Source organism: Anolis sagrei, chromosome 7, assembly GCF_037176765.1.
Source record: "Anolis sagrei isolate rAnoSag1 chromosome 7, rAnoSag1.mat, whole genome shotgun sequence".
NCBI classification, from domain to species: domain Eukaryota; kingdom Metazoa; phylum Chordata; class Lepidosauria; order Squamata; family Dactyloidae; genus Anolis; species Anolis sagrei.
In genome coordinates, this window is record NC_090027.1 from 12854895 (window position 1) to 12870239 (window position 15345).

At 42.9% G+C, this 15345-nt stretch overlaps 1 protein-coding gene across 2 annotated transcripts in view; it reads right to left on the reverse strand.

Moving 5' to 3' along the window:
- The window catches only part of UNC5D (unc-5 netrin receptor D), a 571167-nt gene that overhangs the window by 154336 nt on the left and 401486 nt on the right, over positions 1-15345 (reverse strand). For both annotated transcript variants that reach the window (XM_067470687.1, XM_067470686.1), the window contains exon 5: positions 5195-5375. In XM_067470687.1, coding sequence (XP_067326788.1) covers positions 5195-5375 — 181 coding nt within the window. The remainder of the gene's footprint in view (positions 1-5194; positions 5376-15345) is intronic.

Here is a 15345-nt window from a genome sequence, read left to right on the forward strand (position 1 = left end):
TAGTCTCCAAGGAAGCAGAAAACAAGCTTGCTCCCTCCTCCCTGTGGCTTCCTCTCACATATTTATACATGGCTATCATATCTCCTTTCAGCCTTCTCTTCTTCAGGCTAAACATGCCCAGCTCCTTAAGCTGCTCCTCATAGGGCTTTTTCTCCAGACCCTTGACCATTTTAGTCGCTCTCCTCTGGACACATTCCAGCTTGTTAATATCTCTATTGAATTGTGGTGCCCAGAATTGGACACAATATTCCAGGTGTGGTCTAACCAAAGCAGAACAGAGGGGTAGCATGACTTCCCTAGATCTAGACATTATGCTCCTATTGATGCAGGCCAAAATCCCATTGGCTTTTTTTGCCGCCACATCACATTGTTGGCTCATGTTTAACTTGTTGTCCACGAGGACAAGATCTTTTTCACACGTACTGCTCTTGAGCCAGGCGTCCCCCATTCTGTATCTTTGCATTTCGTTTTTCCTGCCAAAGTGGAGTATCTTGCATTTGTCCCTGTTGAACTTCATTTTGTTAGTTTTGGCCCATCTCTCTAATCTGTCAAGATCGTTTTGAATCCTGCTCCTGTCCTCTGGAGTATCGGCTCTCCCTCCCAATTTGGTGTTGTCTGCAAACTTGATAATCCTGCCTTCTAACCCTTCATCTAAGTCATTAATAAAGATGTTGAACAGGACCGAGCCCAGGCCTATATATCTAAGAGACACTTCTTCAATCAAGCTTTCCTTGAGTCACTGAGACTTCATTTCTGCACAATCCCATCTCCTCATTCATTATATGTTGCTTCAAAATCAGATGCAGACCACCTCGCCCAGCTTTGGGCATGTAGAGTGGAAACTGTCTGGTTAGAGCTTGCATTATTCATCTATACCCAACACACTGTTGCAAAATGTAAGTTTGGCAGCAATATTAAAAGCATTAAGCATTGGTGGCATGGCCCACAGTTTGCTTTTACGCAGTCCAACACACATTTTATTTCTCTCCGTTACTGACCCTTGGGATGGGTTAGCTATTTCTGATTGTCTGCTTGCACCATGGTTGCCTAGCTACGTTTTAATAACTTGTGGCGAAGCATGTCATTTTGTAATAGCTGTTTGGTGTTAAGTTATCAAGGAGGCATGTTAGGACTGTCAATCAACAGGCTTTACCAGCTAATTAATGCTCTTGGTGTTAACTGTTTGTTCTGTTCACTGATTAGGATGTACATTGCAATATCTTAATCTAAGTGACACTTTTGGAACAGCTAAGCAGGATCACTCCATTATGCATTTATCACAGACACCACATTTATTGTTTGGGGAAGGAAAGGAAATAACTTTATTCAACAAATATGTGCAGCAACCTGCTCCATTCTAGAAAATCCGCCTATCCACAATCACTGCAGGGAAAAACTTGTGCCAGGGCTTCAAGCCACAGTCTAGAAGTCATCAGTTACACATAATGAGTTATTTATAATGATTTCACTGCTCTAAGTGGGAAAGATGGTGTAACTATTTTTGGGTAACTTCAAGGGGATTGTGTCTAATTTCACTAAAGCAGTGGTTTCCCAACTTTTTAAAAGTAATTTTTATTCATTTTACCAAAAGTAACATAAAACCACAATGCAACACAATACACTTACTAAAGAGAAAAACAGAACCAAGAAAAAAGAGAACAAAAACAAACAAACAAAACCCCAAAGGGTTGACTTCCATTCTTCCTCCTTTTACCCCAATAATGAAGAGAAAAAAATCTACAGTCCCCCCCAAATATATACATATGTATGTATGTTTGGCCTATGCATTTTGACTAACCCTGTATATCAGGGGTCTTCAGACTTTTTAAGCAGAGGGCCAGGTCACAGTCCCTTAAACTGTTGGAGGGCCGGATTATAATTTAAAAAAAAAAAACATGAATTAATTCGTATGCATACTGCACATATCTTATTTGTAGTGCAAATGACACTTTAAAACAATACAATAATTAAAATGAAGAACAATTTTAACCAATATAAACCTATTAGTATTTCAGTGGGAAGTGTGGGCTGCTTTTGGCTGATGTGATAGGATTGTTGTTGTGTGCTTTCAAGTCGTTTCAGACTAAGATTGACCTAAGCGAGGGCCAGGTAAATGACCTTGGAGGGCCATGTCCGGCCCTCAGGCCTTAGTTTGAGGACCCCTGATGTATATATTAGGGCTGGGCGGTTTCGTTTCATTAATTGGTAATTCGTTAATAATTCGTTAATTTTTTCAATTACAAAACGATAACGAATCATTCTGGAGCAATTTTTTTAAAAAACGAATTTTTAAACACGTTTTGTAAATGCTTCGTATTTCGTTATTGTATTCGTTTTGTTATTGTTCTGAGGTCGTTTCGTTATTATTTCCGCATGTCTGGGGCAAGTTTTTTGTTTAATTAGTGAAAAAAATTATAATATCACACCAACAGTCAACAACAGAGGGAGAGGGAAGCTTCAGAAGTTTTTGGAGGTTTTTTAGCGTATTTCGCGGTCGCGTCTGCTATTAACGAATCGATTCGTTATTGTTTTCGGAAATCGATTCGTTAATGTTTTGTAATTTTTTTCACATTTACGAAATTTTGTAGATATCGAACTTTTTAAAAGGAAAATTTTGTAATTATTTTAAACAACGAAACGCAAACCCCCCCCAAAAATGAATCGATTTTAGAAACAAATTTTTCCGTTGTTACCCAGGCCTAGTATATATATAATATAGTTTTTGCTCAGACTTTGTCAGAAATCTTATTTATCATCCTTATTAATAAAGTCTTCCAAAATCGTCCAATCCGTCCTTTTTATTTCCTTTCTGTTGCTTGATTTAAGTAAAAAATATCAATTTGTCTATCTCCTTAATTTCCATTATTTTATCCAACAATTGGGTCTTAGAGGGGATTGACTCCATTTTCCAAAACTTAGTAAAAGCAATTCTTGCTGCAGTTGCAAAAAAAGTGAACAATTTATCAACATTTAAATCTTTAAATAAATCCAAATCATATATTCCTAATATTTGGGTCTCATTGGAAAAGTTCTCAACTTTTTTTTTACCAGGTACCACTTGACTAAGGACCACTTTGATGAGTGACCACTTTGACCAGGGACCACTCTCCAACATTTTATTTATTTATTTACTTATTTATTTATATTTCAAACTTATATGCCGCCACTCCCCTAGGGCTCGGAGCGGCTTACAAGAGCAAACTAAAATCTAACACAAATTAAACAACATATCAAAGATCAAAAGCCTGTCAAAACAAACATGTCTTACAAGCCCTGCAGAAAGCTGATAAATCCCGCAAGGCACGGACTTCTGGTGGCAAAATCATAGAATCATAGAATCAAAGAGTTGGAAGAGACCTCATGGACCATCCAGTCCAACCCCCTGCCAAGAAGCAGGAATATTGCATTCAAATCACCCCTGACAGATGGCCATCCAGCCTCTGTTTAAAAGCTTCCAAAGAAGGAGCCTCCACCACACTCCGGGGCAGAGAGTTCCACTGCTGAACGGCTCTCACAGTCAAGAAGTTCTTCCTCGTGTTCAGATGGAATCTCCTCTCTTGTAGTTTGAAGCCATTGTTCCATTGGGTTCTAATCTCCAGGGAAGCAGAAAACAAGCTTGCTCCCTCCTCCCTGTGGCTGGATGGCCATCTGTCAAGGGTGATTTGAATGTAATATTCCTGCTTCTTGGCAGGGGGTTGGACTGGATGGCCCATGAGGTCTCTTCCAACTTTTTGATTCTATGATCTATTCTGCCATCAACTCCGCTGGGCCGGTCACGTTGTCCGGATGCCTGACTACCGTCTCCCGAAGCAGTTGCTCTACTCTGAACTTAAGAATGGAAAACGGAACATTGGTGGACAGGAAAAGAGATTTAAAGATGGGCTCAAAGCCAACCTTAAAAACTCTGGCATAGACAGTGAGAACTGGGAAGCCCTGGCCCTTGAGCGCTCCAGCTGGAGGTCAGCTGTGACCAGCAGTGCTGCAGAATTTGAGGAGGCACAGGTGGAGGGTGAAAGAGAGAAATGTGCCAGGAGGAAGGCACGTCAAGCCAACCCCGACCGGGACCGCCTTCCACCTGGAAACCAATGCCCTCACTGTGGGAGAAGATGCGGGTCAAGAATAGGGCTCCACAGCCACCTACGAATCCACAAGGAAACCCATCATGGAAGACTATCTTACTCGTCCAACGTGGGATCGCCTAACTAACTAACTCTATGATCTGTATGCTAAGTTCCTGATTGCTCAGAAATTTGCCTATATGTAAGTGGTACGTTTGAACAAATGCATTGCTGATATCCCATTCTGATCAAAAGTTGTATACTTGTAAACAAAACTGATGTTAGAGATAAGGAAAGAGCTTGGTGACAGATTTTGCCTCCTTTACTGTTGGAAGACTAGTAAAAGATTAACCTCTGACTTAAATTTCTATAAGAAGTGTCCACATATTAAACTAAATGGACAACAAGTTAAACATGAGCCAACAATGTGATGTGGCGGCAAAAAAAGCCAATGGGATTTTGGCCTGCATCAATAGGAGCATAGTGTCTAGATCTAGGGAAGTCATGCTACCCCTCTATTCCGCTTTGGTTAAACCACACCTGGAATATTGTGTCCAATTCTGGGCACCACAATTCAAGAGAGATATTGACAAGCTGGAATGTGTCCAGAGGAGGGCGACTAAAATGATCAAGGGTCTGGAGAACAAGCCCTATGAGGAGCGGCTTGGGGAGCTGGGCATGTTTAGCCTGAAGAAGAGAAGGCTGAGAGGAGATATGATAGCCATGTATAAATATGTGAGAGGAAGCCACAGGGAGGAGGGAGCAAGCTTGTTTTCTGCTTCCTTGGAGACTAGGACACGAAACAATGGCTTCAAACTACAAGAGAGGAGATTCCATCTGAACATGAGGAAGAACTTCCTGACTGTGAGAGCCGTTCAGCAGTGGAACTCTCTGCCCCGGAGTGTGGCGGAGGCTCCTTCTTTGGAAGGTTTTAAACAGAGGCTGGATGGCCATCTGTCAGGGGTGATTTGAATGCAATATTCCTGCTTCTTGGCAGGGGGTTGGACTGGATGGCCCATGAGGTCTCTTCCAACTCTTTGATTCTATGATTCTAAATGAGCTAACTGCTTAACTGCGTCAAACAAAACAGACCCATATTTGTGGGGCAAAAAGATATAGCACTTCACATCACTGACCATACACCACAACAGTGGCTGACAGGCTTCTTCGCTTGGCAACGATGTTGTTTGCCATACAGGTGTAGTTCCCAGAATCAGACAGGCGGGCTTGGCGGATGATCAGGTTGTGATCTGCCCTGGTGTCAATATTCTCATCCTCCGCAGCAACAATTATTTCTTCATTCTTCAGCCATTCCACCTGAAGACAAAGAGGACATAACAAGCAGGGAGGGAGGATTAATTCATTGTCATACAATATTCATACACTTTTGTGTGTGTGTGTGTCAGGAGCAACTTGAGAAACTGCAAGTTGCTTCTGGTGTGAGAGAATTGGCCGTCTGCAAGGATGTTGCCCAGGGAACACCCAGATGTTTTGATGCTTTACAATCCTTGTGGGAGGTTTCTGTCATGTCCTCACATAATAATAATAATAATAATCATCATCATCATCATCATCATCATCATCATCATCATCATCATCATCATCATCTTCTATATAAATAAAAATGTAATGTTAGTTCGTGCTACCATCAGAACTCAAAAACCACTGGGGGAATTGACACCAAATTTGGACACAAGACACCTAACAGTCCAATTTATGTCCTCCACTAAAAAAAATATGATTTTGTCATTTGGGAATTGTCATTGATGGGATTTATAGTTTACCAACAATCAAAGAGCATTCTGAACTCCACCAATGATGGAATTGGACCAAACTTAGCACACAGAGCTCCCATGACCAACAGAAAAAACTGGAAAGGTTTGGTTGACATTGACCTTGAGTTTGGGAATTATAGTTCACCCACATCCAGAGAGCACTGTGGACTCAAACAATGATGGATCTGGACCAAACTTTGCATGAATATTCCATATGCCCAAATATGAACACAGATGGAGTTTAAGGGAAATAGACCTTGACATTTGGGAGTTGTAGTTACTGGGATTTATAGTTCACCTACAATCAAAGAGCATTCTGACCTCCACCAATGATGGAATTCAACCAAACATGGCATACAGGACTTCCATGACCAACAGAACACACTGGAAGAGCTTGGTGGGCAATGACCTTGAGTTTGGGAGTTGTAGCTCACCTACATCCAGAGAGCACTGTGGACTCAAACAATGATGGATCTGGACCAAACTTGACACAAAAATTCCATATGCCTAAATATGAACACAGATGGAGTTTGGAGGAAATAGACCTTGACATTTGGGATTTGTAGTTACTGGGATTTATAGTTCACTACAATTAAAAAGCATTCTGAAACCCACAAACGACAGAAATGGGGCAAACTTCCCACACAGAACCCCCATGACCAACAGAAAATACTTAAGGCCACCCAGTCCAACTCTCTTCACCAGGGCAAGAAAATGTAATCAGAGCCCTCCTGACAAAGAGCCATCCAGTCATAAATATAGATAGATAGATATGATTCTCTCTCACACACACACAGATATAGTATCATAGATTTGAAAGAGACCCTTAAAGAAGGACTATGATATGTTGCATATTCCAGAGTAGGCAAACCAGACACTCTTCACATCAACACTGACAAAGAAACAACAAGAAATACTGTTTACTCACAAGCAGAAAGTAATTACATATATTAGAAACCAACACTTCCTCATTACTTTATTTTCCAGATCACCAGACTGGGCCACAGCAATGCGTGGCAAGGGGACAGCTAGTCATAATAATAATAATACTTTATTTGTACCCCGCTACCATCTCCCCAAGGGACTCGGTGTGGCTTACATGAGGCTGTGCCCACATGCAAAAACAACAACAGCAATACAAAACAATAAAATGAAACTCATAAATTAAAAAAAACAAGCAGTAAACATTAACAATAGTACAACAACACTTAAAAACCTATGGCTGGGTCAAATGTAAAAATTAAAATTAAAAAAAATAATGCTGAGCATGACCAGGTGAAATATACAACTAGGATAACATTTTGGAGAGGAAAGGGTGTGCAGACAATCCTAGATCATTGATAAAGTGCATTTAGGGACATATTGCTGGGAGTTTCATGGAACAACCATGTTTTCAGACTCCTACTAAAGTCTGCCAGAGTTGGGGCATGCCTGATGTCCTTGGGGACTGAGTTCAAGTCAGCCGATACACTCCCCAGACCCATATTATGTGCCATTCAGTCAATCTAATACACAAAACTGTCGCACTTTATCTCACAATTCAGCAGCAGATCAGTTGCACAACTTCAGCACTTTCCAGTAGCTTCTTCCTGCACAGTATTTTCAGTCAACTCCTCCCACAAACTGCAGTCACTCTGGAACTCTTTAGAGGCACTTGAGCACATGCCCAGCTATTGTCAGTTTTACTATTGTTTTCCCCTCCAATCTAGATGACACTACAAACTTACCACAGCACACGGTTATATCTTGTCTTAGCAGACAGGTTCCTTTAATCAGTTACACAGAGCCTTCGGCAAACAGCATCACAGCACAAGGAGAGAGAATACACTGTACATGACTTCCTTATATACAATTCTGTACCTTTACACATAGCAATCTCCAGGCCTGTCACGAGGGGGGGGGGGGGTTAGGGGTTCAACCCCCCCCCCCCAAAGTTTCAGATTTCTTTAAAAACCTGGTTTACTCATGAATTTTAACTGGTTAACCATATCCCCATGCTAAGTCTATGAGATGCAAAAAATTAAGAGTCCTTCCAGAACTGCGAGCACTATCTCAAGCAAATATTGACAATTTATTCACACTATTTGGGACCTGCCTACCTGCCTGACCACATCTCTGTGTATGAACCCACGCGATCTCTTTGTTCATCTGGAGAGGCCCTACTCACGATCCCACCTGCATCGCAAGTGCAATTGGCGGGGACGAGGGATAGGGCTTTCTCGGTGGTGGCCCCTCGACTCTGGAACTCTCTCCCTAAGGACAACAGGCAAGCCCCAGCCAGGATAACTGCATGCCCATCCCCCTCCAAACACCTACCCTTTTCACCTGGTCATGCCCAGCACTTTTTAATTTTAATTATTACATTTGGCCCTGCCACAGATTCTAATTGGGTCATGGTGTGTTGTTAATGTTATTGCCTTGTTTTTGAGTTATTTTGCTGTATTATTGTTGTTGTTTTTACTGTTGTATTTGGGCTTGGCCTCTTGTATTATTATTTATTATTATTTTAATTTACTTTACTTATATACCGCTGTTCTCAGCCCGAAGGCGACTCACAGCGGTTCACAACAAATAAGAACAGCAAAAATTCAATGCTACAGTGTAAAAACAGTTAACAACCTAACATATGACATAATTAATAAACAATTACTACAATAACCATTCACTATTCACTATCGTCTCATCATCAAAAACATGATCCAGATTCGTCATCCATTATTCCGTTCCAATGTTCATTAACCAATCATTGCAGTAATTATTCGAACGCCTGCTCAAACAGCCAGGTCTTCACTTTCCTGCGGAATACCATTAGAGATGGTGCTAGTCTAATGTCCATAGGAAGGGCGTTCCACAGCCGAGGAGCCAACACCGAGAAGGCCCTATCTCTTGTCCCCGCCAGCCGTGCTTGAGAAGGCGCACCGAGTCCTCCGGGAGATGGTAGCGAGGTACAAATAAAGGATTATTATTATTATTATTATTATTATTATTATTATTGTCATTGTGGGGTGTGTGTGTTGAATGTTCTCATTAAGGAGGGCAGACTTGGTGGAGGTGGTTGACAGGGGCAGAGCTGCAGGCTATTGAAGGCTTTTCTGCCCCCTGCTGTGCTCTTTGCTTCACCGTGAGCTAGGAGGCAGGTTTCAACCCCCCTCCCCTGCGAAATTTTCAGCCCCCCCCCCCGAAAATTTCAACCCCTCCCGAATTTTTTTCTGGCTACGGCCCTGGCAATCTCTGATTGGTTCCCAACTCATTGACTTAACTCAAACCCAGGATCGCATCATTCACAATCGCCTGGACTAGGCCAGAACACATTCCCCAAATGATTCCCTATATACAGTTAATGCATGACTCAGCATTTCCAATAGAAGCCTATTAGCAGTGCATGACTCAGCTATATTACATTACAACACATTGTAAAACCTGACAATGAGATTACTAAGACCTTCTTTTCACACTTCTTCTCAAGGAACCACAAGCTGTGGGTCTTATACACATTCACATCCCCAGGCACTCTATGGAAGATATCACTTCACTATGGAGAGCTGGCACAAACCAGCTCAAACTAAATTGCACCAAGCTAATTGGCACTGCAGAGCAGGCAAATTAAAGGCAGGACCAGCAGTCTCCATCAAAACATGTAAAAATCGAGGCTCCACTCTGAGAGGCAGATCCTCCAGATCTATAGGCATTAGCAAGTGGCTATTAAGTCACAATTTATTTCCCCATCTCCAGCTAAGGCAGACAACTTCAGCTGGGAACCGGTGGAAGAAGGTCTTGTCCTCTGTAGGTAATCAGCTTGTGGATCTGCAGCTACAGGCATTCATTAGCAAGCTATTCTGTGCAGACGGTTGGCAATTTATAGATTTCCTAGTTTATAAACAAATCTGCAGCCACAAGCTATCACAGCCAATTAGAATCGATGCCAGGCATTGAGTGTCTTCGCTCCCTCCCACCCACCCCCCAACCATCCATCAAGTTGCTTAGCTGAGAATAGAAGTAGCAAAAATTACAGAAGTGGGAAGGAAAAAAGTAATCCAGAAACAATGACACATTGCATTGAGATATGCTATATTGGGGTTATAAGGGATTATATCAGTGTTTCTCAACCTGGGGATCGGGACCCCCAGGGGGATTGCAAGGGGGTGTCAGAGGGGTTGTCAAGACCTAGAAGCCTCAAGTAGAGCCAAACACAAGATAAAGAGTTCAAACATAGCTTTAGTGTACAAAAATAGTCTTTTAAAGCACTTAACTTCAGTGCATAGAGTCAATGTAGCAATTTGGCATCAAAAACGCAGTAATATCAGTAACAAAAATATAACCTGGATTATAATGCTGTTTAATCCAGATTAAACTCAAAGTTCAGCAATCTGCTTGAAAATTAGCACAGCACAAAAACACAGTCACAGAAGATGAAAAACGAAGTCCCAAAAATGATGAGATGTTCAAGCACAAAGTTAGCAGAGTTTAAAGTTCCAGAAGTCAAAAGCGAAAGTCAAACTGGTCCGTGGTCAAGCTGTAGTAAAAGGTAAACACAGGAATGCAGGAGTCTCAGGAAAGCAGGAATGCAGGAACGCTGGAAGCTGTAGCCCAAGGACCCAAGCTAGAGAGTTTGCAGCAACAAAGATTTGTGTCCCATAAAGACACTTTGCCTTCTGCAAAGTATCATTCAAACAGAAGCCACTTTTATCTTAGATCTCCTCATTAGAGGATGATGAGCTCCCCACCCTTTCCTCATCGCTCTCAGCAGCATCCAACCCCGCAGCTGAGCCCGAGCGCGCATCCCTCCATCTCTGCCAGCGTCTGCTTAGACTTAGATCTTGCCAAGTGCTCCCCGGTTGCCAATCCCCTGTGAACCCCTCAAATTCATCACTGGAGGTGGGTTGGTTACAAATGTCCCTTATCTGTTGAACATGGGTGCAATCCAGCTCCTCCTCCTCCTCTCCCATATCACTCCCAGACCCATCACTCCTTTCAAACCCCATGAAATCCTCGTCCTCTATCGGGGCAGTAAGTATTTCCCAGATGCGCTTCCTCTGAAGCTCCTCATCGGACTCCGGATCGCGAGTAGCCCTCTTTACTCCCCTGCTCTCCTCCCCATCTCCCATTTTGCAATCAGAGAAACCCTCAAACGTCTCGGAATCACTTGGGGCCAATATTATTTCCCTAATGCATTTCCGCTGTTGTTCCCCTTTGACTCTTACACAGACCTCTTCTCCCTCCTACAAGTAGTAGGAACATTATCATCATGCTGAACTACAACAGGGGTCACCAAAGACCATCAGAAAACAGTATTTTCTGTTGGTCATCATAGTTCTGTGTGAGAAGTTTGGACTAATTCTATCATTGCTAGGGTCCATAATGCACTTTGATTGTAGGTGAACTATAAATCCCAACAACTACAACTCCCAAATGTCAAGATTCTATTTTCCCCAAACTCCACTAGTGTTTACATTTGGGCATATTGAATATTCATGCCAAGTTAGGTCCAGATCCATCACTGTTTGAGTCCACAGTGCTTTCTGGAGGCAAGTGAACTACAACTCACAAACTCAAGGTCAATGCCCACCAAATCCTTCCAGTATTTTCCGCTGGTCATCAGAGTTCTGTGTGCCAAGTTTGGTTCAATTTCATCATTGGCGGAGTTCAGAGTCCTATTTGATTGTAGGTTAACTATAAATCCCTGCAACTACAACTCCCAAATGACAAAATCAACCCTTCCAACCTCGCCAGTAGTCAAGTTTGGGCGTATTGGGTATTTGTGCCAATGAATCCAGTGAATGAATGTCCAGTGAATGAAAATACATCCTGCAGATCTGATATTTACATTACGATTCATAACAGTAGCAAAATTACAATTATGAAGTAGCAACGAAAATAATTTGATGGTTGGGGGTCACCAGAACATGAGGAAGTGTAATAAGGGGTTGCGGCATTAGGAAGGTTGAGAACCACTGGATTATATTATAACATAAATCAATCGTATTATATAAGACTAGATGTACCCACCACGCGTTGCTGTGGCCAACTTTCCCTCTCTCTTCTCTCCTCCTTTCTTTTTCTCCTTCCTTCCCTTTTTTCTTTCATTCTCCCCTTCCTTCCTACACTTTGCTTCCCCCTTTTTCTTTCCCTTCCTCCTTCCCCTTCCTTCCCTCTCTCATCCCTGCCAGCCATGCTTGTGACGAGGGCGGGATTGAGAACAGTGTCTCCCCAGATGATCTTAAAGTGCTGGAAGATATAATCTAGAGCTGATGTGGTCTATCCAATGCAATTTTCTGAAACAGCACCCCAAATAACTCCAGTAACAGGCCTCAAAATGAAGACACCAATGCGCCCCTGCTTCCAGGTGCCACATGGAATGGCTCCGCTCATGTGGAGGGAGGAGGCATATTGTCATGCCTTTTGCGGGTAGTCAGCCTCTCCCCTCCCGACATCCCCGTTGTCTCGGCACTATAAGAAGCCAGTCCCTCTCGTTGCAATGGTATAGTAATAGTAAGGCCACTGACCATATTTTAGTTCTTGTGGACCATTAGTCATCCTTCGACCACAGGATGGGAACCACTGGTTTTGGATGTCAATGTGTTTTTGAACAAAATTCAAAGTGCTGGGTTTAAACCTCGAAACCGAATTTGATTTGGGGTTTGAGTTTATCCTCCCCAGAATCTAAGATGAATTCTCTCTGGCAACTAAGGTGAGGTTTTTTTTGTGGACAACTAAAAAAAAAGAAGGATTTTCAGTAATAGTACCCCATCTTTGGAATGCCTTCCCTAGAGAGGTTGAGCTAGCATCTATCTAAGGAAAGACCTTTTTAAAATCGTGAACTGTTCTTAGTGCTTTTAGACCTGTCTATGTGTGGGAGAGCAACTTCAAGAATATGACATTAGCTCCTCAACAACACAATCCTACACTGGGAAAAAAATATCATTTATACAACCTGAAGCTGGGAGTTACTTTTCTCACTGTTAGTCAAAGCTGTTCCATTTGGCTGCTACTAAATTTCTCCAGCAATACATGGAGCGAGAGCTGCCAGATGTTCAAGCTGGGTTTAGAAAAGGCAGAGGAACCAGAGACCAGATTGCCAATATCCGCTGGAGAATGGAGAAAGGCAGGGAGTTTCAGAAAAACATCTACTTCTGCTTCATTGACTATTCTAAAGCCTTTGACTGTGTGGATCATAATAAATTGTGGCAAGTTCTTGGTGTGATGGGCATACCAAGCCACCTTGTCTCTCTCCTGAGGAATCTGTACAAGGACCAAGCAGCAACAGGAAGAACTGACCACGGAACAGGAGACTGGTTCAAGATTGGGAAAGGCATACGGCAAGGCTGCATCCTCTCACCCAACCTTTTTAACTTGTATGCAGAACACATCATGCGAGGATGTGCGGGGCTTGAGGAATGCAAGGCTGGGGTGAAAATTGCTGGAAGAAACATTAACAACCTCAGATATGCAGATGACACCACTGATGGCCGAAAGCGAGGAGGAGTTGAGGAGCCTTCTAATCAAGGTGAAAGAAGAAAGCGCAAAAGCTGGGTTGCAGCTAAACATAAAAAAAACCAAGATTATGGCGACAAGGATTGACAACTGGAAAATAGAGGGAGAAAATGTGGAAGCCGTGACAGATTTTGTATTTCTAGGTGCAAAGATGAGTGCAGATGCAGACTGTGGCCAGGAAATCAGAAGACGCTTACTTCTTGGGAGGAGAGCAATGTCCAGTCTCGATAAAATAGTAAAAAGTAGAGACATCAGACTGGCCACAAAGATCCATTGCCTAGTCAAAGCCATGGTATTCCCTGTAGTAACCTACGGGTGTGAGAGCTGGACCTTAGGGAAGGCTGAGCGAAGGAAGGGAGATGCTTTTGAACTGTGGTGCTGGAGGAAAGTTCTGAGAGTGCCTTGGACTGCGAGAAGATCCAACCAGTCCATCCTCCAGGAAACAAAGCCTGACTGCTCATTGGAGGGAAGGATACTAGAGACAAAGTTGAAGTATTTTGGCCACATCATGAGGAGACAGCAAAGCCTAGAGAAGGGAATGATGCTGGGGAAGGTGGAAGGTAAAAGGAAGAGGGGCCGACCAAGGGCAAGATGGATGGATGGCATCCTTGAGGTGACTGGACTGACCTTGAAGGAGCTGGGGGTGGTGACGGCCGACAGGGAGCTCTGGCGTGGGCTGGTCCATGAGGTCACAAAGAGTCGGAGATGACTGAATGAATGAACAACAACAAAATTTCTGAAGACTTGCTAATACAACTATAAATCCCAGCAACTACATCTCCCAAATGTCAAGGTCTATTTTCCCCTAATTCCACCAGTGTTCACATCTGGGCATATTGAGTATTTGTGCTAAGTTTGGTCTGGATCTATCAATCCTCGACCTCACCATTATTCAAATGTGGGTGTATTGGGCATTGGTGCCAAATTTCATCCAGTGAATGAAAATACATCCATGCATATTAAATATTTATATTATTATTCATAACACTAGCAAAATTATAGTTATGAAGGAGCAACGAAAATAATTTTATGGTAGGGGGTTACCACAACATGAGGAAGTGTATTATGGGATCGCGGCATTAGGAAGGTTGGGAACCACTGCGATCTATATAAATAAAAATGTAATGTTCGTTTGTGCTATTCACAGAACTCAGAAACCACTGGGGCAATTGACACCAAATTTGGACACTATGTCCCTAACAACCCAATGTATGTTCTCCACTCAAAAAAAAAAAAAAACAAACAAAAACAACGAAAACCAAAAGCAGAAAGGACTTCTAAACTGCATGTCCACAAAGGAGAAACTGCGTGTCTACAGAGACCCACGGCCACGCCCCCTCCTCCTCGCGGGGAAACAGCCCGCCGTTAAAGCCAGGCGCACGTGCATGGCCACATACACACACACACACACACACACACAAGTGAGTGGAGTGGAGGAGGTGGAAGCAGTCTCCTCCTCCTGTTGGAAGAGGAAAGGGCAGACGAATGCCAGCAGCAGCAAAGGAGGAAGGAAGAAGGGAAGGGGAGGGGGAGAAGGAGGAGGTGAGGAAGGTCCATGGTGCTTGAATGAAGGACCTTCCTTCTCTCCCTCCCTTCCCTTCTTTCCTCCCTTTCCTTCCTTCCTTCCTTCCTTCCTTCCTTCCTTCCTTCCTTCCTTTCCTTTTCTTCTTTCTTTCTCCTTCCTTTCCTTCTTTCCCTCCTTCCCTTCCTTCCTGTCCCTCCTTCCTTCTTCCTTTCCTTCTTTTCCTTCCACCCTCCCTCCTTTTCCTTCTTCTTTCCCTTTCTTCATTTCCTTCCCCTTCATTTCCTACTCTCCCTCCTTTCTTCATCCTCCTCCTTTCTTTCCCTCCTTCCTTCTCCTCCCTCCCTCCCTGTCCCTCCTTCTTTGTTTTCCTTCCTTCCCTTCTTTCCCCCTCTCCCTCCCTTTTTCCTTCCTTCCTGTCCCCCCTTCCTTCCTTCTTCCTTTCCTTCTTTCTATATAAGATATAAATACAATATTAAATGGAAGGGACAGTCAAGAA